Here is a 26,040-nt window from a genome sequence, read left to right on the forward strand (position 1 = left end):
TTCTCCACAAAACCCCCTCTGATCTATAATCATATGCTCAATAGTGGCTAACTTCAAGAGATATTTCCTTGAGTTCTAGTGGGAAGCAGTGACCAGTGGAGTTCAAACCACGTCTGTCGTGAGATAGGAACTCACTGAAGACAATTGGTGAACGGTTGCTCAAATTCGTGGATCAGTTGAAGTTAGACATTAACACCGCTGGATGCCGGCTCAGTGGTCTATCGGTTAAGGGCTCTAGCTCGAGACTGGTAGGTCCTGGGTTCGAACCTCGCGAGTGCGGGATCGTAGATGCGCACTGCTGAGGAGTCCCATAGTAGGATGAAACGGCCGTCCAGTGCTGCCAAGTTTTCCATGGTGGTCTAGCTTCAATTGACTCATGATTTCAACTGTGAAAGTCTACATCAATCATTATTTTGTGCCCGTATACAGAGGTGTTCGATTATGTGTACACCCGTTCTTTTCAAATAATATATATTCATCTCTCGGATTTCATATAATGAAATACAAACTGTTACTAAATGTTATATGGCGTTAGTCGATCAGTTAAGAATTCATTATCCATTTAATTTTAGCCATCATATAATACAGACAATTAAAGCATGTGAAAACAATAACTTTCACAGTTGAATTCATGAGCCGACTTAAGCTAGACCACGGTTGAAAATCTAAAAACACTGGAAGGTCGTTTCGTTTCCGTATGCAACTCCTCAACAGTAAGCGTCCATGATCCAGCACACGGGACTTGAAACCAGGATCTTCCATCTCGTACGAAAACGCTTAACCTCTACACCATTAAGCTAGCATCCGACGGTGTAAATGTTTAACTTCAACCGAACGATGATCTCGCACAACCCTTTATCCATTGTCTGAGATGATTAACTGTCTCACACCCGACAGATATTGGATTCCACTCGCTACGGCTTCTTACCAGAGCCCCAGGAATTCCATGTTGAAGGTAGGCATTAGTGAGCATATGATTATTATCAGTAAGGGGATTTTTGGAAATTGTAGTATTTTCACAGTTGAATTCGTGAGTCAAGACTATGGATCGATTGAAGTTAGACATTTACACCGTCGGATGCCAGCCTAATGGTCTAGAGGTTAAGCGTTCTCGTACGAGACAAAAGTTCCTGGGTTAGAGTCCCATGTGTTGGGTCGTAGACGCTTACTGCTGAGGAGTCCTATACTAGGACGAAACGGCCGTCCAGTGCTTCTAGGTTTTCAACTGTAGTCTGGGTTAGATCGACTCATGAATTCAACTGTGAAAATACTACAATCTCCACAAATCTCTATATTGATAAGATAATGATTCGCAGTAATAATTTGGTGATAAATCATCCTTTTGATTTTTATAACAATTACAGTATACTTTTCTTATGAAACAATATAAACGTATTGTCAAAGTTATTTCTGAAGTTTTATTCATACTAATCACAAATTATTCATTCATTTCTTACACATAATTCCCTTTATCATTTTGAAAAGGGCAAGAACAAAGATTCTGGTGGAACAGCATGAATTCATTGTATTCCATTGGTTCTCGTCAGCTGCTTACAACCTGTGATATATGAAATCATAATTACGTAACGGATTTAAATTACTTACATGAAAGGGTTTGGGTGGAAGTTATGTGGAAGACGCATTAGTATAGTATAGCAAGGGTGTAAATAAATTTAATAAATTATACTCACCATATCTTGATAATTTCTTACATATTTTGTATACAATTCAAAAACTGCCCAAGAAACATTGAAATCTGTAGAATGATTCTGAGAATGTTGTCGTAGCAGACTATTCATTGTTTCTTGTTCAACTGTAGGTAAAGCTTTAATTTCACGATAGTAATTATGCACTCTATTCCATTGTTGCTAAATGGAAAAGAAAGAGAAAAAAAATAAGTGATAGTTTACAATTGAATTTTATTATTTAACACTGAGATAAATTTTATTTAAGAATATAAACAGATTAATCGAAGAAATAATAGTATTTCTGAAGGCTGAAAAATACGAATTACTTTAAATGTTGATCATAAAAATTAATTAGCTTTAAGAGATTCCTTACAGGTATATCCAAAATAAATTAAGGTTAGTCAGTTAACAGGTACACAAAACAAGCTTCCCAACTTAATATTAACCAATTAATTCATTGTAATCTGATGTATTGACAGGCGAATAAAACATTACGTACTGAACTACTAACTTGTACAATTTTGTTAATTACAGTGAGAGTTCTTTAAGTTTTGTAAGGATTAAAGTTTGTGTTTTGCTATCAAAATACTGAAATTGTATGTGTGTACATATATTGAACTTATAAACCAGAATAGCCTGTAATCGCAGACTGTCAAGAGATTTTCATCTCCGTTTAGCACAGCTTCTTTAGATTTCTTCTGATCGGTTCATTTAAACATTTCAGGAAGATTGTAAGCGAACTGAGAACGAAGATTTATTAGCATAATTTATACTTCATTGCCTCACCTTTCCACATTTTCTTCAATATTTACCCCTATACTTTAATTTTAACGCATTAATTAAATACTATTATGAACGGATTTCTTTCTCGGTGAATTAAGTATTTATTTACATGTTGTGTGGGACTGATAACAAACTCATGAATAAAAGTACGTTCAAAAAAGCCTAACTATTACCAAAAGCAGTGAAAAATATCAAATGCAAGACTTAAAACATTACGCATTTTACAAATGGGTTGTTTCCCCATGCAATGATTTACACTGAAGAACCATAAAGGGCTAGGTAGCATTTTGGCGACAGTGTGCAACGCCTTGGGGTAGTGTCCAGCAGCACAAAACCTGCTATCGCACTTTCATGCTTTTCCTATTTATATGGGGTTCAATTTTGTAGCACATTAAATCCAGAGATTTATTATCATGTTGCTGATCAAAATAATCCATTATAAATGAGAAAAAACCCAGAGTTATCAATAAACATTAGTTTCATGACAAAAAGAAGTCCATACATACATGAGACATGCAATATTGATACTTTAAAAGCTTGTCTTATTTTGTTTGCGTACAAATCCGTACCTATCATAAAATTTATCTTAGACTTACAGAAATATCTGGAGCAAAAAGCAGTTTTACACAAGACGAATCCTTAGTTATTTTCTCTTTATTTGGTGCACATGCATAGGTCATAGCATGACTGAATGCATGAAACGAACGTTCCAATGCAGTGTTACGTAATAAAGGAACATCGAATATATAATCCAGATTAGTAATAAATTGATTCCAGAAACGCATTTGTATACTAAACGAGGAAAAGGATAAATTAATTAGTTTAGTAAATACAAAGATGGATTGAGTGTTCAGTGATATCACTGAAAAATATACAGTAACTTTATGTGTTCGTAAGTTCTCAAAGTCCAGTTGGAATTTGTTTAATTTAAACTAAGAAAGGATTACTGACACAATATTGCTATACGCCAGGTTTCCAAGCATAAAATGATTGGACTGATACAGAAACTGTTACGATACTTCATTTCAACAAGACGACAGAGGCTTAGTTCTGTTTGAAAACAAACATAAATTATAGGTCAATACCAGTAAATGAAAAATTAATTAACACGACAAGTACTTAACATCCTAAACTTCATCAAATGAAAGAGAAAAACATAAAAGGGAATGCATCCGATATTTTTATGGTTAATTGAGGTAATTATAATAGTAATTATTATCAGATAAATTTTTTGGAAAAAAGCTACTATTTTAAAGATAATTTCCACGGCAGACGGATATTGGTTGGAGAACTCTAAAAAAATGAGTGAAGAGCAACTAGTTGACCTTATGTCAATGGTGTTGTCAATCAACACTACACAAGATACCGACTAGGATGTGTTGAGGTCATATATATATGATAATAAGTAAAGCTACCACATTCTCTGACTGGAGATAGTAAGAGTACATGATTCTTGAAAATTTACACTAATCTGGGAAAACTACGTTAAATAACAATAAACAAGTCCATTAAATAATGAGTTATTATCTGAAGAGAGAAATGAGACTAAATTGAAACCCTACTGAACTATATAAATCTTTAAAGAAGATATGATTATACCAAGTAATGTGAAAAATTATTTCCGAATAAACTTGATTTCTGAATCAGAAAGTTTAGGATTGTAGTATAAAAAGACAATTCAGAGTTGAATAAAATGGTAACGAGTTGATCTGTTAAGGGAGTGTCGTTCATTAGTTACAGATTTTAGAATTATTTCGATACTCATGAAACTACAACAAAAAATGATGTCTATGATTGGTTAACTTTCTTTTTTTCGATGATAGACCAATATTTTCACTTTGGTTCTATTGAAAAGCTTGATTAAATTATTGTCAACTGCCGTTTTACAGTACGAGTAAAATTCTAGAATCATTGAAACAAGTCAGTGTACTCATTAAGGCTTATGATCAATTAAATATTCAACTTAAATCATAAATCTACTTTTTCTAATGTGTCTTTTAGAATTGTAGAAATACTTTATTAGTACATCCTTTAGAATAACAGCATATAGTACCCATCTATACACAGGATTAGTTATGCAAGATTTCAGCTCATGAATACATAGCATTCTATGAATTAGAGTTGAAATTTCGACTTGTAAATGATAATTGCAACGTTCATTAAAAAATATTGAAAAAGGAAATTACATTTTAAAAAAAATTACCAACTGCAATTAAATAAGTATAAAAATTATATTTAAAATAATCTCAGTGATTGAAATTTACATAATTCCAACATTTGAAGTGGATCAATTGGTCTGAACTGCTTCACAGAAGTGATCAAACTCAATCACAGAGTATACATCAAATACAATTTTTACATATAGTGTTTTCGAAATACTTGACGCCCAAATTCCGTCAAACTGTTCATTTTAATGGATGTTTATATGAAGTTAAAAATATTATTATTTCGTTTAGTTGTTTACATAATGCATACAAACAGATGACTATTATATATTCAAAGTAGTATTAGGAACAGTATTTACGATATTTTGATTTGTATGGTTCATAAACATGTTAAATGAGTTCTTTATAGAAATACTATCACTTTAAATTATATGGTTGAAACAATGACAATAATAATAATAATCACTAACCAGTTAGATTTCCAAGCGTGAATTATTTTGGAATCGTGTACGCCTAGTTTAATTGCTTTATCATCCAAAAAATCAAAAAGATATTTAATTGGAGCTGGTAAACTATGCGACTGTACAACGCTGCTAAACATGACTTCGAATAATTTATCCATATATTTTGTGACAGATAACTTGATATAACACAAAACCAAAAAAAGAGTGAAAGGTAGAGAGATCAACAGTGCAGACATGATTAAATAGATTTTTAAAAGGACTAAAAATTAAAGCTTTAAATTATAAATGATTAGAAACGCAGTTGTGTACAGATATGTTCCCATGTATTGCTTTTTTAAAGAAGATTTACTTTGAAAAAACGAGAGAATTTCATTTTGAGCTGGATCAACAGTAGTATACAACTATGCTAATGAAAAATTACTTGAATATATTATTACCATCAGTTAATTCAGTTTGAAATGGTTTGGATTATCACATTTTTGACTGAAATCAATCAGTATTGCTTCACATACGGGGATTCTGCACAGATAATCTCGATGTAGTTATTATGATACAAACTGATTTATTCCAAACCATTTCAAATTGAATTAATTCTTATACCGATTGCCTTCAATTGACTCACGCTTTCAACTATGAAAATAACAAATCTCCACAAAACCCCTTCTGATAATTAATATAATCATATGCTCACTAGTGACTGACATCGATAAGTACATCCAGGAGTTCTAGTGAGAAGCAGTGACCAGTGGAGTTCAAACCACGTCTGTCGTGAGATAGGAACTCACTGAAGACAATTGGTGAACGGTTGCTCAAATTCGTGGATCAGTTGAAGTTAGACATTAACACCGCTGGATGCCGGCTCAGTGGTCTGTCGGTTAGGGGCTCTGGCTCGAGACTGGTAGGTCCTGGGTTCGAATCTCGCGAGTGCGGGGTCGTAGATACGCACTGCTGAGGAATCCCATAGTAGGATGAAACGGCCGTCCAGTGCTGCCAGGTTTTCCATGGTGGTCTAGCTTCAATTGACTCACGCTTTCAACTATGAAAATACTAAGTCTCCACAAAACCCCTTCTGATAATTACTACTTTCTATTTGCTAAAGAAGATTGTTCGACTAAGTTCATAAATATACTGGAATTATAAAAATTATTCCTATTAAAATGAAACGATTCAATAAAATAGGAATGATTAGATCAAATAAGTACACTAACTATGATCAAATTCATGGTCAGTAATAACAGTCGTGGGTCAATTCAAGAGAATTAAAATATCGGCCGAAAATACAACTGAAGATATATTTATGTATTGATTTATTTATTTGAACACATAAGCACTGGTTTAAAAGGAGCATCAAAATATATGTGCAACGCAATAAAAATGAAGTTATGAAGAGATGGAGAAAGGAAGATGAGTATAATAAAAAAATGGATTGACCTTAATGTGAGTGAATAATAATGAAGTAATGATAATAATAATGTGGGAAGCAGTTCAGTTACGAAAAATATAACCAGAAAGGATTTTCCCAGTTAAAGAAGTCACTCTCACTTTTATGAAGAAAGTAAAAGAAAGTCACCAGTGGTTTCTACTCTGAGTCATATCTGATAATGTCTCAAGACGCTGTGTGACACCATCACTAGGACCCCAATCAAGGAGTTGTGAAGGACCAACAGAGGTCAGTTCTGTACAGCTTTCCCTCGTACAAAGACATTATGTCATACACTGACCAACTCTTCACTTTTCCAACCAGTTTTAGCGTCGGCAAATAAAGCACGATGTGGAATTCGCTGGAAGGACATTCGTAGTACATGTGAACACACCGAAGTTGGTGTTTTAAAACGGTCACACCAAATGAATTATTATCGTTGTGCTACATTTTGTCGAACATCGGGATTACTAACGTAGTATTGTCACTTAATGTCAGTAATCCTTCAGAGACAACGATCATCATCGATAGTAAAGTTGGAGAGGAATGGTGAGATCGGACAATCCTGCCAAACACCACTGTTTGAATAAAATAATGGAAAAAGGGGGTTATATGTCCTCACTCTGCTTGAGGTGTTTGTACATAGGGTTTTCAAGATGTTAATAAACTTCTCAGACACACCCTTCTTCAAATGAACATCCCAAAGAACAGTCCTGTCCAACAAATAGAGGGCAGCCCTGATGTCAACACTACGATTGTTGGCCTGTGATAAGTATGACGATGTTCTAACATTTGGCGGAGGGTGAAGATATGGTCAATACATCCTCGACCAGAACGAAAACCAGCCTGCTCCTCTCAGTCAGTCCTTCTCGGGTTTTAAACAATCTACGAAGTATGACAGAAGCTAATAGTTTGGGCGCAATCGGAAGTAGGTTTATACCCTATTAGTTGTTACAGAAACGGCGTGAACCCTTCTCAAAGATAGAGACAACTATCAACACATTCCATGATATTGGAACACTTTAACTGCCAGATCTTTGTAAACAACTCAGATAGTTCCTTAACCAGAAAGTCAGCACGAACTATAAAAAGGGAAGGAGGTAGATCATCTGGGCCCGGTGATTCGCAGCGTTTCAAAAGTTGGAGTTCCTTGCAGACTTCCGCCTAATTTGATGGATCAGTCGTCACAAGCCATGGAGGATGGAGCAGCCTGGTTGATGTTGCTAGGGCAGCAAACCAGTTGAACTGCTCCTCGAAAAACTTTGCTCATCGTCCAAGACGTCGGTAGATGTTACTGAGTGGCATTCCGCCAGCATAACTGAACAACTTATCGGATAAATAATATCCATAATAAAAGTAAGGATATAAATTCCGATTGTAATTAACATAATCAGACAGACCACAAAGATGTTAATCAAGAGATAGATTTATAAAACGAATTCTAATTCAATTCTATGTTTAATACAAATACGTTTAGTTTAATGAAAATAAGTTGATTCCTATACGAGAAATCTGGTGTAAAACCTAAATTACGAACTTGTATATGATTACTGGAGTAAACATTGTTCAATATTATACAAAATTATAGTATAATCCCAAGAAATATTTTCCTGTGTCATCTGCTTGGGACTGATCTAAAGCGAAGAAAAACAATAATCATTTTTGCTATGCCCATTTTGCAATCTGAAATTTCAACATGGATTTATTTTAATGACTTAATAATTTTACTGAAGGTAATGTCTATTAACTGAACACAACACATCCTATTTAGTCACGAAGATATTTATAGTTGATGACCAAAAAATAAGCATACTATGAAAAGAGAAAGACCATACGAAGTTAGAGCGTCTGAACAGTGGGATTAAAATTGGGTAGGCTATGGCTATGGTATCATGTTATTCTGTTAATTAGTAGGTTTAAAATTCAACTGTAACTAGAAAGAATACCAACCGTCATAGAGAACTGCACCATTCACATCTCAAACAGTCGACTGTCCCCTAAATTTAAAATGACAGCATATAAGGTTTTCATATGAATATTGTGATTTTCAAGCGTAAAGTCTTTTCAACATAAATAACATTAACCTAATAAAACTTACGCGTGTCAACAAAAGACGATTAAAGAACACTTCCTTTGGTAACGTTTCCATAAGATGATCCAAACTTTTCGAAGTTTCAGATGGCATTAAAGCATTTTTTTCACCCTTGAAAACTGAAAGTTCTGATGTATCCCTCTTATAATTCAAGCGATTGTGATGTTTCTTCCACTTTTTAAAGCGTTTTGATTTATTGACCGATAGTAAAGTAGCATGATTCTTTAAAGAATTTACTTCAGAAGGAGATAAAAGAGGGTGACGTGTTGTACATCCTGAACACATTTTGGTTACTTTATTTTTATTTAAATCACGTGTAGAAACATCGCCTTTATTACACAAACAATTATTTACGTGGGAATCGTGAACGTTATGAGTGCAAATGCATAACAAACGGTCCAAGTTATCAGATCTTTTATCCAGACGTTTAGTGGATTTCTTGATTGTCCCACTAGCATCCATGATATTGTCGTTATGGTTACCCTTCCACTCTAAATGATACCAAAGTTTAGGATCAGGAGTTCCGACTGGACGAAAACAAAAAGGTTCATCAGATGGAGTAGAAAATTTTGGCATATGTAATTGATCACTGCTAATATGAGCATTAAGTGTAGGGTTTATGATAGTCATTATCTGGTCAGTATTATTTTTGAATGACATTGTAGTACCAGAAGAAGATATTGGTGGTAGTGGACGAGACATAGGAGGTGTATGAACAAATTCATCTACGGAAAAACATGAATTTTGAGTAACCGTTGGTTGAGGTTGAAAAGCATTAGCTAATGAATTAAAGAAGAGAAACTCATATTTAGTGACGTCATTTTAAACAGACTAGAAGGTGAAAATGGATTGAATAATGAAAACATGAAATGGTAGAGTACAGGTAAATAGATGTGTATCTGAAGTTAGTAAAATATATCTTGAAGATAAACTAATGAAGCGTGACGTGATTAACACAACTACTTTATTGTTTATAAGAAAACCAGAAATCTAAAATCTAAAGGCCTAATTTAAAGCTACTCTAATCATCAGAACAAGATTTTTCATGTAAGAACAAGATAACAGTCAAATATTCATACTAGAAGAAAAATCATTTTTCTCTGGAAAATAAGGAGATTATTTACTGTATAAATCGGATTAGTATACAGAAAAATGATCCGAAAACATTACATCTATAAAAATGGTATATCCTATAAATTTCCATGTTGTAAACTACACAGGTATATGCAGTAAAGTTACCTGTAAAACGTGTTCAAAGTATCTTATGACAAGAGGCAGACTTATAGATAAACTTAATGATTAATTATTCTAATAAATTTACCAATAAATTGAAGTCATATCGAGGTGCAGCTGTGTGTTATGAACTGTAGAAAGTATTTAATAAAAAAAATAGTTCAAATAAATAACCTCAATCAATTAAAACACAATTTTCCAGATATCAGAACCAAGTTGCATACAAACTAATGCCTGGTGTAGAAAATAGACACTGACTTTTTCAGAAAACCTACTTATTTCCAAATGAGTAGTGTTTTGCAAAGAATTGTATATTTAGGGCACGGGGAATAGTGTAAACTAGAATCTTCATATTTTAAATCAGGAATTAATAGTAGCTCGACCACCAGCGAAAATCGGGAAGCCTGGTCAGCGGCATATAGGTTAACAGTTCGCACGCTGGACCGAAGGTCCTGGGTTCTAGTCCCGGATGCGTGATTCTAGATGAGGACCGTTGAATAATCCCATGCTAAGACGAGACGGCCATCCAGTGCTTTCGGGGTTTCAATAGTAGCCAAACTGAGATCATTCAGCAATTTAAACAATAAATAGTATTTTCTTTATAAAGTTTGAACGGCGATTAGTTGATTAGTTTAGTTGGTAAACAATAAGATGGAAATTATCAATATTGGAAAGTGAAAAGTTTACTGCTGATAGAGTTCCATTGTTCAGTATCTGCTCCTTGATCCTATCGCCATTAACACTTGTGAATTATTCCTTTAGGATTTATACTGAAAATACGTTTGGACATTGTTAGGTGAATAAATTAAATGCGCCGATCGATCAATAATGTGTAGTGATACAATATGATTGAGCGGTGATGGCTGCCTATCAGTCAGTCAGTCAGTCAGTCAGTCAGTCAGCTACAACGTAGGACCAGGCACATATATGCATCGGTCCAAGTTGCCATACCTCGTTAGCACAACAAGATCAACACCGGATTAATAGTAGTTAATTTAGTGTTGGTAGTAGTATATAAATTATAGGTTGTATATAGGGATATAGTACAGGAAGGAAGAGAGATATGAAGCAATTTTAGTCTCAAGGTTTAAGGGAAGATAAAGAGTGTATACACCTACGCCATTGTGATCGATTCTGAGCCATGTCACACAGAGTCTCCAACCATTGGTTACGATAGTCACGCGGACCCCAACCAGGTAGTCTGCATCTGCCAACATGGCTCAGACTAGAAGTTAGTGACTTCAAGCACTGATGCCATGTTTTGATTTGGCCGCCCCTAACTCTCTTCCAACCGTCCCCAATACTAGTCATCATAGCGCGTCGTGGTAATCGGTGTTCAGGCATACGTAACACATGGCCCAACCATCTCAGTCGATGAAGATTCATCACCTCATCAACTGATTTACCATCGTTCCCTAATACCCTGCGTCTAACCTCACTATTACTTACCCGGTGATCCCAGTAGATGCGAGCAATATTTCTAAGGCATCTGTGGTCAAATACTAGTAACCTACGAGTATCTTCTACTCTTAATGGCCATGTTTCACAGCCGTAAAGTAGAACAGAACGAACTGATGCGCAGTATACTCGTCCCTTAATTGATAGACGGATATCTCGTCTACGCCATAGGTGACGTAAGTTGGCAAAAGCCAAACGAGCTTTTTGAATCCGTGCAGAGATTTCGTCAGACACCAACCCATTAGGGCTGATCAGACTTCCAAGATAAGTGAAGTTGTCGACGCGTTCGACTACTTCACTCCCTATCCTTAGTTCGGGTGTTGACGCAGGCCAGTCCTGGAGTAACAATTTACATTTGGATGGGGAGAAACGCATCCCAAACATCCTGGCATTATTACTGAGTTCCAACAGAAGACTCTGCATTTTGCCAGCGTCTTCACCAAACAGGCTGCCTATCGGACAGGATGATTATTATATTTCCTCGAATGAAATGATATCAGTTACTCAAATTTAACATTGAATCTAGCATACATATATATACATTCGTTCAAGTTGCCACACCACAATGACACAGAGAACTGAGATTACCAAGAAAACCCCCAAAGGATTAGGATCAGTAACAGTATTAGCGGCAGTAGAAATGATCGGGTGCAGACGATGTGATTAGGGAAGAAAAAAATGAACTCGTGAAATAAAAAGATGTGAGGATTTGGGGGAAGACAAAGAATGAATGAATCTGTATCATTATCTGTAAATGACGTCATGAACTGATTTCATGCCTCGGTTTTGCCACGCATAGCTTTCTTCCAGCAAAATCCCACACTAGCAGACATCATGTGTCGAGGTAGGCATGGTTCGGCATATATAATACATATTTCAACCACCCAATTTGATGAACATCCACTACCTGATATCAGAAGACAAAGCATATATTCCAGAAGAAGAGGTCTTTCCTAATAAATAAGACGCTTATGTACAAAGTATTAAACACAAGAATAAACATGACTGGAAGTCAATTCAAAAATAAATAATAGAAGGATATGGTAAATAATAAGTCATTGACGCTCCGAATAGAGCTAATTTATAATTAACAAGAGTGAACACACACTCCTGATGAGTTTCATACTATAACGAAATAGTTGTTCAGTTCTTTTTGATTTTCAATGGCTGCTTAACTGAAATTTTTGTTCCATGATACAGCTACAAAATTTATTAATCTTTACAATATATAACCTAAACATCTAAAACGATAATTGTCAATCTATTAGTATCATGATAAACTTAGTATAATTCAATGATATAATTTTATCATTTCATGAGCTCCATTGGTTTTTATCTTTTCCTTTTATGAAATTATGATTGATGTACTTTAAACTCTTTTCTCTATTGTCTCACTATTATTCATCTTATTGTCTAGATTAATGTAACTTAGTATTTTGTAATACTTACGTAATCCATAATGACAGTGTGGTTCTTTTTTCTCCTGTTCATGTTACAAAACTCCTCTTATATACATTTTTCAATTATCTTATGAATACTTCATGACATGGTAAAAGTTTGTAAAGTTCAATCATTGTTTCTATTGGTTTCGGTTAAAAACATTATTTTTACTTCGTATATTATACATATTTTTGTTAAAATACTTTGTATAGGTTTCGAAACAAAGGTCATTTTAATTCATTTATATTGATTGTTTGAATCATCTCATTGGTATTTAGGATTGAAATTGATCAGTCTGTTTTTGACATATATGTATTCTGTGTGGATTGTCTTGATACTGTCTTAAGTTACAAGCACTATAAGCAGAAATGAACGGTGGTTAGCAGAGGAATACAGCACGCACGTTTCGTCTCATACAGTGGACGGTACTGAGTTCGAGTCCTAAAGCGAACGTCAACTCTGGAATGCAAGTACATCCAGCTGATGAGTCTCAAATAGGATGAAACGTGCGTCCTGGATTCTACTGCTAACCACCGTCCACCTCTGCTTATAAATATTAGTTTATTTACACCATAGATAGATAGTGGCAAATATTAAGTATTGAGATCTTTGTATTATACTACTTAGAATAAAGTTCTTACTTTATAGTTAAATATTATGCTAGCTACGACAATGTAACTGGAAAAAAACAAAACAACAACTCACGGCTTGAAGTAAGAATTGTTTGAAGATATATTAACTAGTAAAAAGTCTTTGTCATGCAGTAATCGAACATCTGAGTAAATGGTTTGGAGATATGTGCGTAGAATAGTCTATTCTGTAGTCGATTCTCTTCATAAATTAATATCAATTAAGGGGGATTGTCGAGAAGCAGAGAGCGCTGGATAACTGTTTCCTCCTAGTATAGAACTCATCAAATATTTACTCGGAACCCCATTAAGGATGAATAATTGATTTTTGGACACGCATCAATATATAAGTGTTAGCCAGAATCCAAGCTATTGAATTTTGGGTACTAAACTTAGCAGATCGATAATTTATGTCTCCATGAGGATTTTTAAGTTATTTTTAAAGCTGTTAAATGCTTATAAAATACATCCATCATATACAAACACTATTTGGGATTAAACTATTGTCGTTACCACATTTCGTACAGTGAATATTTGTGACATTGTAGACTTAAATACTAGTTTTCTAAGTAGATTCAAACGAGGAAGCTTCTTACAACATAGCTTACTTGGCTGTAAATGTACTTGTCACAAACGGGTTTATTAAAACAAAAATTAATATCAATAATAAGTTAGATACAAAATATTTCAGTATATCAAAAATCAAAGGATAAACTTACGTCGTAATCCATTCGATATGGATTGACTATGATTGGATTTAGTAAATTCGCAAGTAACCAGTGAAACATGTGCATTGTCTTTGAGCTAGTGATAGAAAATAGATTTGAAAAAGCGTTATGATAAGACAATTGAAAATATACATCTTATCTTATAACCTAGTCAATCGTTAACAATGTAGGATATAGTACAAATATGTATTGACTCAAGTTGGTCATAATTCACATAAAAGAACAGGTAAATAGAACTTAACAAGATGGAAAGTAATCGGAAATGTAATAAAAAACAACTTGGAAAAAAAAACAGGAAAATGTCAAATGGATGCATTTGTCTGATACTGAAACCAATACTTAAACTTACTGCTGACCCAAAGGGATCATGGATCACCGAATAGGAATCAGGCAAAATGGTCTGAATAGTTAGATTTAGTTCAGACTGACACTCAATATCTGTATTACAACCTGGATAATTAATTTGTTACCATTATATAAAAAGCCATTCAAACTGAGACTGATCAAAACTTTCAACTGAACAGAAGTGTTAGTTCATCTATCTATCTATTTATCTATCTACCTATAAATATAAACAATATCAAAAAACACTAACTGTGTAAATACCACCACTGATTTTTTTTCCATGTGCAAAAAGACGAACCGGAAAAAAGAAATTATTTTATTACTATTTGTTTATTTAGCAATAAGTGGTGAAATATTATTCAAGCATAAATGACTAATAATTTAACTCTGTAATAATGATGGATGAATTAAAATAACGTAACTTTCGTATTCCACTTTCATAAAACAAACTTAAACTTTTTAACATACATATTTTTTTTATTAAAGGTATGTTGAGGAATTTCGTTTACTAAAATTTTACAGAATATACATGTAGTTACAAGTACAATTACTGTAACAATTAGAATTCTGTGATTGTGAGAAAAAGAAATTTATAATTTTTTTATTTACTTATAAAAATGTGCATACTTTGAATAAAGACAGCATACCACAGTTAATACCTAAGTTTTCTTAAATATATATTTATTTGTTTGTGTATGAATGACCTTGTTTTAGATAAAGAAACGCATAAATAATAGGTTGCATGATTAGTGTGAAAATTTTTTAAAAGGGAGGAAATTTTTTTCTTTTGATAAAATCATTCACTTAAGCTGTACATTTACATTCCTAATTGTTTGATAAATTTGAGTCTATAGAAGAATAGCAATAGATTACATCATAAATTGATCTGAAAATCCAAAAATCAAAAGAACGTATCGTATCCTGCTTCAGTTTGGGAACCTGAGAAGTATCACAGCCCTCATACAAATCAAATCAGATTTGTGCGGCGCACATATCTTATGCCCCCTTGTACCAATATTTATGAGTTTAAATAAAATAATAAAATAAAACGAACGAGAGGTTAGACAACAATAGCGGGATGATGAAGATAATTTAAGGGTCAGAAATATGAGAGACAATTGTCAATTAAACATATATGAAGAACGTAAAGTTCATAATAACGATTGAATAACAATCATGAAAAATATTCGAGGATGATAATAATTGACTACGATTTAAAAAACGTGCAAAGTAAAAATTTCAAAAAAGACAAAAATATACTGGAAAAGAACCATTAAGGCTATGAAAGGATGGGAGGTTGCCCGTCTTACTTCTGCTTCTGTGCATATCTTCTATTTTCATGGAGGATATTTAGAATCTAAGGTGTAACACAGAGCGAACCTCTGACCAGCATACTCGTCCTTCAGTTGGTAGACAGACATAGTGCCTATGTCGCAAGTTTTGTAAGTTGGCAAAAACCAACCAAACGTTTTGAAACTATGCCAAAATTTTGTCATACACTAATCCATCAACGCTGATGAGATTTCCAAAATAACCGAATTGATCAGAAAGGTCAACTGCTTCACTCTCTATCATAGGTTTAAACAAAACTGTGCTAACATATTTTAAGTTACAAAAATGCAAAGTAAAATACATCTTTTACGTTTACTGTATACGTAAATAAGGTAAAATTTATTGCATACGTGATAATCTGCAATACAGTTCAATCGGACTGGTAACTTGTCATGATCAGTTGAATTTGATGGATTCGAACGAATTTTAACGTCCCAATCTGATAAAGTTTGACCAATAAATAGTTCATTTTCTATAAAAATAAATTAACCATAAAATTTGTCTTGTAATGCAACGATTAACTGAATAATGATGTATAAAAATACTATTTACTACTAACATTACCACTATTAATACTGCTAATAACTAGACTGGTAAAACAACAAATAATATTGAAATAAAATCTAAGTTAATTAAATCAATCCATGCTATTACCTAATCAAATTGTTTTATGAATTTCATAGATATTATTTTGAAATTAGAATAGAAGAAAATATACAATACAGAAAAACGACGATGACGGCAACAACAATGTTTAAGACTAAGAATAAGCGACAAGCGAACTAGTTGGATAAACAAAAAAGACATTGGTCGAAACATCAAAGAAAAAAAGAGTAGTTCAGTGAAGAAATTTATTTCCTGAAAAAGACAAGGAGTTTCTATCTGTTTTGTATTGTTGGAGATTTCGTTATACACTTGGAGAAATCAGAACTAGCTATGTTTATAAAATAAATTTATCCAACCTCTTATTCTAACATAGTATTAAACTATAATATTCCAAAGTTATCACCCTTCATTTCTCCTCTTGTTCTAGTATTGACTTTTTAATTCTAAGCATTTGCATATTTCCAATTGATCGTATTTCATCTTAATTTCAAAATCATGTTACACAAATAATTTAATTGGACTAATTTACCTAGAATAGATTTGCGTACTTGACTTTGAGCTCTGCTCCAAGTATAAGGTATGTAATACTAGCTGATTGAACAAACCCAAGTATGTGGAAGCGTGGCTTAAACCTGCAGCTAAATGGTTAAAAGTCGAGGGCCTTAACAGCTTAACCACAGTGCCATTACTACAAACCAAATACACACTTATAAATCTTTATCTAACTTCTACAAACATTGAAGTAATGAACTACCATATTTTCAGTTTCTTAATAACAATAACAATTTTTCTGTGCTGTCATCGATTTTGATCCGTTGTTATAATGTTTAATAAATTATTGTTATTCTCAATAGACATACATTCGATTGTTATTGTGAAAAACATTATATATTTGCAAAAGCAAGGTCTCTTCAGTGAATCAGTCTCTTATTTTGTAAATCCAATTAATAACGCAGACGACCTACTGAGGAAAAGTCGATATCATAATAAAGAATTTTATCAATGGTATTAATTAATCAAAGATGAAGAACACAATTGATCATGGCGATTTGAAAAATAATGAAATACTTTCTATAAGACGACAAAATTATTTTTACAAATACAAGGTATATATATATATATATGAGGAAGAGTGTTCATCCAGTATAAACAAACTAAGAACTATATTCACTAACATGCAAAAAATTAAATTTGCCTATTTTTTGAAGTGACAACAATGAATAATCAGCTGATGAAACAAAATAAAATTAGCTTAAACTGCTTTAGTATATCTATTTATAGCAACAATGACATAATGACACCATCTGGTGAATGATATATGTACGATATAGCTTGTTAGTAAATTCACAATAAAACAATCATATGTCATCAATCGGTGGGGATTTCGTTTGTCTTACAAAAGTGATTGAAATGTTATCATGGTATAGTTTATAATTCTATTTCACAAACTACACAATTTTCAAACGAAGTTAGAACAGTAAAAGAAGAAACACGTACCAGGATTTTGTGCGATAACTCGTTGTTCATCTAATCTCTCTAGAAAAATGAACGTAAAAATAAATAAATAAATCACGATATGGTACTGTATTTCTACCATTACTACTGTATAATCTGAATATAATAGCATGTCTAATTTTGAATAGCAATTAGTAATTCATTTAATACATTAATTTTCCCAAAAATGTACTTTTAAATGATACACTCTGATCTTAGTATCCTGTCCCCGTGAAAATGATCCAAGTCAGTGGTTACATAACATGGACTGAAAGCCATTGCATAATCGTACGTTTATCTACTGTGTTTAGAACTAAGTAATTGAAAACTAATTTTAACGCAGTCTTCTCAGATGTCAACTCTTATTCACATTAATATTTCATTTTTCATACATATCGTGATGTAATGTATTTACTAAGAACAGATTTATGTAATCTCTTTGATGAGAGCTAATGATACTACTTAGCTACACAAATAGAAGGGGAATGAAGTTTTAAACCATTAACTATTATTTAGGTAAAAGTCGAATGCTTTATTGATTAAGTCACTCGCCTCAACCTTGGGGAACTTACTGGATTACTAAGGAAAGTCAAAACGAAGTAGGATTTTACATTGTCCTACTTCTAACTAACCATTTAAATGGAACAATATTAAGATACAACAATTTCTTAGGCTTTCATTAAACTGAATAATAATAAGTAATTCGGAAAAAAATACTTGAAAGAAATGTTACTTCAAACTATAGAATCAAATAAAGAGGAGGATATTATGACGAAATAACAATGAGATCAATCAAAATTGGTGATAATCACTTACTCAACTCTAATTGTGTAGATTTAATTTGTTTTGAATATGGCTTATTTTTATAGATCCCATCTAAAATTTTCTCCTTGGCCTGAGTTATTGTATCACAATCAAGCACTTTTACAGAAATATATGAAGTAGGTAAACCAAATAATTGCTGGGGATCTTCAACGCAGAGTGTCTAAAACAAGTATCATTATTGTTCATTGGACAGTTAATTTGTGCACAAAATATCCATAATAATAATATTGTAAAACAAGTCAATATGAATGAAAGAAAATAAGTGAAAAGTGTCATATAAGTAATAAATGTAAAAATGTATAGCAGCAAACAATGTTGAAACACATACATAAATATACAAAATTTAAAATACTCACAATCTGCTTTCCCGTCATTTCTGTTTGAAGCAGTGAAGAACTATCTAATGTATATCTAGCTTTCCCAGTTATAGCGTCACGTGGACCCATATTTATTTGTTGTAGAAGAGCTCGGTAAAAATAAAATAAATTTTCGCCGACGCTATTCTAAATGCAGTTAAAAAAAGTCATACATTGCAAGATACTGTATAGAAAAAAAATATTGAAGTCGCTAACTAAGTAATAATAATGGTAATTAACTGCATACTATGGTAGTCTGGCATGAGAAATTCATTAAATTAGCATTAAGACTGAAAGTATAAGAAGGAAGTTGTGCTGAAATCTAACCACTAAGTAGTGTTTGCAACTGAAGAATAAGAGTTAAGATTATGTCCATATTAGAGTTTTCCCAAAGTTCTTGTAGTTTATTTTGCAAACGATATTTGATTTGCCTTTCTATAATATTCCATCCATTAGTTCAAAAAGTACACATAGTAGATAACTTGTAGGTGTATAAGACATTCCTTTCTGTTCATTGAATACAAGCACGACTTTACATGATGAAGAAATGGGTCCGAAAATTAAATTCTTGTAAAAACGTCTCATATAACGTGATATTCCCATGATTCCTTTCTTAGCAGCAGAACATAGTGTGAAGAATTAATATCATATCTAAGGATAGATACAATCTATCATATAAAATATTTTTTTAAAATGAATTTGTATAGTACTTGCTTACTTTAATAAAATTATACAAAAGGAATGTTAACCAGTTAGATAGAATTTTGTCAACAATTGTTTCAGCTCGTCGAAAAGCAGTAGCTAAACGAGTATCTCCTTGAAGACGAAGTTGGTACAAAAAATCGGTCATTAAATCAAACATAATACTGAAATGGAAAATATAAAAGAAAAGGCTCTTTTCAGAAAAAAGCTGGCAAATTACTGATGTCATTAACAAGAATTCGATTTTTCGCATAGAAACCTGCTGAAAATGATCTGTTTCACACTATTTGTCATGAGCTTGAAAACAAAATATGAATTTTGTTAATTCATTACAAAAACAATTTGTTCCATTATTTCAATACTGTACGCGCCCACCTACACCCAACTTTTCATGGTTATTATAATAAAAAAAAATCTATCCACGATCAAATAATGACAATAAAAATAGGTCATATATGGCTTAGAAAATAGTTTTATAGGGTACTTGGTTGAAAATACTATTAGATTGCAATCTTTCCGATAATGTAACATAAATAAAAATAAAATTATTATTCTTATCAATGGTAAATAACATGATTAAACATGAAAAATATTATATATATATATATATATATATATATATATATATATATATATATATATATATATACAATATTTGGACTAGTCTTAGCATTTTATAGATAACTTGAAACGATTTACATATATGCCGGGCTCTAAGTTGCATATGACTGACTGACTGACATGAATGATAAATAACAAAGTATGTGTAGCAATTAGTTCATAACATCTGTAATCTAACAGAAACTATTTAACACATGATTGTTACCGGTATGGGGGAATTATGGAGATTGTAGTATTTTCATAGTTGAAATAACGAGTCGACTTAAGCTAGACTGTTATATCCGGACGAAAAATAAATGAATGGTATCTACTAAGAATTATTTATGGACTATTACTACATATACTCTTATTGGATAATTGTGAAGTAACTAGATTATATATATATTCACATTCTTTTTATCATAAGCTTTCATTTGACCTATTGTTTACTATTATACGACTTACTATCTTCAAGCTAATCCAATTTTATGAGTTACAGTGTCTCACATTCACAGCCACTTTTGGACTGATCTAGAATAATTGGTATTGTCTATTTCATGGTCTGAAGCGGTCTGGTTTGCTTGCATATAAACCAAGTATGTCTGAAATATGCGATTCATACAGTGCAGGCTGAGACTGAGCTTTAGACTTAACAGGCAGTACTAGGTGAGAAAGACCAGTAAGGATTCAGAGTTGATGCAAGGCTGATAGTGCTGGTTGACGTGTCATTGGTTTAGCATAAGAACAAGGTCATATGAGTCGGTATTGTGATTAGCGATTTTGTCACGTGATAAGTGGCAAGGGCAAAAGTCATAACACAGACCACCATTGAAAAACCGTCCACTCCTTTCAAATTTTCAATGGTGTTCTAGCTTAGATGAACTCGTGACTTAAACTATGAAAATACTACAAACTTCACAAATCCCCCATACTGAAAAATTATTCAATTGATAAACTGAATTAGGAAACATTAAACCACAGTGTCAGGCTAATCAAGATGGTTTATACGTCCAATCATCTTTTCTAAGTGAACTGATGTAGATTATGTTTTCAACACAAAACACGCTCGTTTACATTTAGGGAAAAAATAATGTCCAATAATTCAGTTGTTTTCCTTAATAATAACTACAGATATAAACAGTTAGAAGAACTGAAAATAATTGGTCCAAAGGTTATTTTATTTATTAATATAACATGAATGTGTAAATAATGCGATAAAATAACCTGCAACAAGTGTGAAACAAGATACAATGGTACAAATAAACTGATTAATGTTCTAACTGAATGATTATCATTTACATTCCGATATCATCAGTAGTAATGGACAATCGTAACGCGATATTGGCGTATTAACTGAAGTTGTAAATGTAAGCTGGTGGATCATAACTCAATATTCTAAAGTCAAGCCTCTGTCATCCAACCCTAATCATGTGTTCAATGCCTAAAGAGGTCGTGGATAAGCACTACTGAGGAGAAACCATACCAGAATGAAACAGATCTCCTGCACTTCTCGGATTTCAGTATTTACTTAACTAAATTCAGTTCATAATAGGAACTATCTTAAAACTGATCAAACTTTACGAACATCCTGATACCAAGGAAATTTTGGTAGAATAACATGAACACTGTAATAAAAGATTCAACTGACCTTGTCAAATAATCCATTTTTGGTTGTAAAGCTGCACAGAGTAGAGAAGCAATACGAGATTTATCTTTAGCCATTATATATTTATCTTCTTCAATCAAATGAATTAAAAGGTATAAAAATTGGCGATTGCACAAGAGTGCGTGAAATAACGAGATTCCTTTGGTTGCGTCATCATGCGCTCGAACATGCACCTTAAAAATGCATTGTATGGTAAAAAATAAAGTACTAACCAATTTATGAATAAAAATGAAAATCTGTTTAGACAGAAATATTGTTGAACAGTATGACAAACCTAGCCTATTTTTAAATTTCCTCACGATTATTTACACATCTATATAATATTTTCTTTAGTTTAACTGAAGTTTTCTAAAATGTATTGAGAATTCATTTACTAGAGTCAAAATTGTATGTAGTTTATTGCATATTAAAAACTCTTCAAATCACATAAATTTAGAAAAAATTACATCTTACGTAGTTAATTCAGTGCTTCCGTTAACTGGTCTAGAACGTATAGATAAGTTTGCAAACCGAATGAGTTGAAAAAGAATTATCGAGATAACTCTGAATAAGCATACACGTAGAAACTTAAGCGATCCCTAGAAATGAACAATAGAGACCCAGGTTGCCAGGTGTACAAGCAAATGAATCACAACTCCTAAGTACTGATAAGATGTGAATTTCGAAATAAACGACAATTGTCGTAACCATTTGTCATGTGAATAGGATATTAATGACCCTATAGATTCCAAATGCAAACCAGATTTTTGTCTAAAGTCATCATCAATTAAAATTCCAATATTCTTGGTGTGATTTCTCTGCTTGAAACACATTATAAAAACGTCATTATGTATATAAACAAATTAGAAATCAATTTAACATTAATTGATTATATGCCGAAAATTCTAACCATCGACATCAATTTAGGTAGTTCTAATACCGAGTTATTTAGTAGTTCATGAGTACTAAGTCACATTAGTTAGCATTGGTGGTAGAAGTATTAATTCCACAACTAGCAAATACCAACTGTGCCCAAATGGATTTTATAACCATGGAAACAAATATAAACAAATCGTTGACTGAATTTTGATCAGTCCTGGTTATCATATTTGCATCATGAGCGGATTACCTCGGTAAAGCCATTTCGTCACAAGTTTTATAAAATAAACGAATAATGGGTAGCAGTATAATCCATCGCGCGACTTTTATACTACGTGGGACTACTCCTCAGTAGGACATAACTGCATCCATGTTGAACTTTACACAAGGACTCGTGCCCAGTACTTTCCGTTTTAAACGTTATCCATTATGCTAGTGAGTTCAGATAGCCACGCTTCCTCGATTCCCCGATGGTCACAATTCATCTATTATATAAGAACGTATGACGAAAAGGCTGTGTCGAGGCCATCCTCGCAGGATGAATATGTTCGAACTAAGACAAACTAAAATTCAAGCAAGACTGTCAAAAACGAGATAACTCGAACATTTTCTAACTATGAAGATAATTAATTATTAAAAATCCATAAGACAGTGAGCTATAATATTTATTCCATGTTGTTTTATTCGAAAAACACACAACTATACACACATGAACTGATGAATGTTCTAACTGAATGATTGTCGTTTACATTACGGTATCATCGATAGCGATAAATAATGGTAACGAAACATCGAGATTTGACTGAGGTACTAAATGTGAACTATTGGATCACAACTCAGTATTCTAAAGGTAACCCGGTAACTGTGTTTCAGTTTTGGGTTCAACTCCAGAAGATGTCGTAAGAATAATTGAAAGGAGATTCAAAATAGAATGAAGCAGCTGTCCAGTGACCGTTGTACAAATCAATAATCATAGACCAATATCACAATTTTTTATTTAACCCACTTACTGTGAAAGGTGACAATAATGGATGGGGTGGTACAATTGCACTATCCAGTGATTTAATTGTCATATCAGTTTTAGTTAATAATGGAACCGATAAATGTGGATCGATTGGATTCATTAATTCACAGTGGTATTCAGGAAATAGTGAAAACAGGCAGAATGTTTTATAATCTCGATAAGGTAGATTATGCTTTTTCACTTCTTGGGAAAATTCTTGCATACTGGTTTGTAATTCCATGAAGTCTATTTTCATTTAGAAGGAGAAAAAGAAACTCAATCAAACTATGTGATTATTAACTCTGAAAAATAGTCTTAATAGTAAGTTATTAAATAAGGTTAATTTTTGTTAGCACATATAAATACAAGGTAAAAACAATGTATTTGATCAGCACCAAATGTTCTGACTTTTTAATACGGTAGTCTGTAAACTAAACACATAACGACTTGAAATAATATTTTTTAACATGAAAAGTTTTCGCCATGAAAAAATACCAAACTGGACAACTGATGGGCAAAGACAAGGGTTATTAGACAGACTTATTAACATAACTCACTTATGAACTTTGAAGTTACAGAACTCATAACAAACACAATACTCCATGAGACCACAAAGTTAGAATTCCATCCAATTCATATTTCGAACTTCAGTCAATTCTTTTTAGTACATGTGTTATCATTTATAAGTTAGCATAATAGAAATAAAGATTTAGAAATCCTAGTTATAGACAAAAAATACTAGATGTTTACTTCTCTTAAAGGAAAAAGCAGATGTTCTCAGGAGAGACGAAAAAATGTTTATTGGCTGATGAAAAATTTCATTTCCAGTGGAAAACACTCACGATTATTATGGTGAAGAACATACTACTACTTAATTTACGTACCTTCAATCTAGTGAACCAAGTTGGAAGTTTGTGCGCGTAAATTAGATTTAATTGGGCTATTTATGTTTTATAATTCTATTTATCAATGAATGATAAGAAATTTTGGCTGGTTGATTACCACTTATTTCTCATGAAATGAGAAAAGTTTAATCATAAAGATAACACTTCAAAGTACACGACAATTTGAAGTGAAGCATATGTAATTGATATCAAACTGAAATGTATTTCAAGGAACAATCTAGAAAAACACGAATCAACATTATAATCTAAAAAAACACATATTGAACCCAAAAATGCTTAAATATCACAAACCTTCTTTAAATATACGGACAACACGGTTTTCATGTTCAGCATATTTTTCATCAAGTTTAGCTTGATAATTTCTTTGATGTTGCATAAAACGTCGCCAAATAATTAATCCAATCAGACAAACAAAGATTAAAATTAGAAGAAGACCAATAAATATCATGATTATTTGACTGCGTAATGCTGCTTGACGTAAAGCAACAAAACGAACAGAGCCAGGACGATAAATAAGAAAACGTCCAAACTGCATGAAAAAAAAGCCAAACAAAACAAAATAACAAGATTGAAAGTAATTTTTCGGTCGAAGGGGGGAGTTATGTATGAGACTTTGAAAATAGTGCTAAAGTCAACTTCATTTATGAAATGAAAATAGTAATTAGTAAGTAAATGTAAATATCAATGTATATATCATACTGTTTTACACTACGATACTTATATGTTGAATGTTTTTTTTAACGAAAATATTATCGATAACTAGTAAAATTTATTATTATATTGTTCATTTTGTTTAATAACTCAGTAAAAAAGCACCGTTTTATTTTAGCAAACTTTGAACTATTCAAATTGAGGTTTTGAAAAACAAAAACTTGTTACTCAGTGTTAGAAAAAATTTAATCATACCATTTTGACAATATAATTACCAAAATATCTTTATCGTTGACCAAATACGGTTTTATTCGATAAAATGTAGAAATATACAGTTTTATGTCAGATTGTCTATAAATTAACGTTAAGGAATAGAGTTTATTTATTTATTTGAACGCATAAATATTGATACAAAGGGCACTGAATACATATGAGCCACAAAAGTCACTTGATTTCTATGTGGGCTGTGATACTGCCGGGTGCCCAGACCGAAGCAAATGATTTTCTCAGAGGACCGCACTCGGAGCCTTTGACATAAAAGTTTAATCCACAAGTCAGTAGAGAAACGAAAGGAGATGTAGTCACATGGTAGTCGGT

At 32.6% G+C, this 26,040-nt stretch overlaps 1 protein-coding gene across 1 annotated transcript in view; it reads right to left on the reverse strand.

The window, feature by feature from the left end:
- The window catches only part of Smp_145420 (putative plexin), a gene marked incomplete at its 5' end in the record, with an annotated part of 69,659 nt that overhangs the window by 3,215 nt on the left and 40,404 nt on the right, over positions 1-26,040 (reverse strand). The window contains 13 exons of the mRNA XM_018796859.1: positions 1,692-1,868; positions 3,068-3,263; positions 5,107-5,276; positions 8,619-9,391; positions 14,092-14,176; positions 16,128-16,249; positions 17,881-17,919; positions 18,694-18,862; positions 19,059-19,205; positions 19,777-19,924; positions 22,009-22,199; positions 23,895-24,133; positions 25,084-25,321. Of these exons, the coding sequence (XP_018651958.1) occupies positions 1,692-1,868; positions 3,068-3,263; positions 5,107-5,276; positions 8,619-9,391; positions 14,092-14,176; positions 16,128-16,249; positions 17,881-17,919; positions 18,694-18,862; positions 19,059-19,205; positions 19,777-19,924; positions 22,009-22,199; positions 23,895-24,133; positions 25,084-25,321 (2,694 nt within the window). The remainder of the gene's footprint in view (positions 1-1,691; positions 1,869-3,067; positions 3,264-5,106; positions 5,277-8,618; positions 9,392-14,091; positions 14,177-16,127; positions 16,250-17,880; positions 17,920-18,693; positions 18,863-19,058; positions 19,206-19,776; positions 19,925-22,008; positions 22,200-23,894; positions 24,134-25,083; positions 25,322-26,040) is intronic.

Source organism: Schistosoma mansoni, chromosome 4, assembly GCF_000237925.1.
Source record: "Schistosoma mansoni strain Puerto Rico chromosome 4, complete genome".
Classification (NCBI taxonomy): Eukaryota; Metazoa; Platyhelminthes; class Trematoda; order Strigeidida; family Schistosomatidae; genus Schistosoma; species Schistosoma mansoni.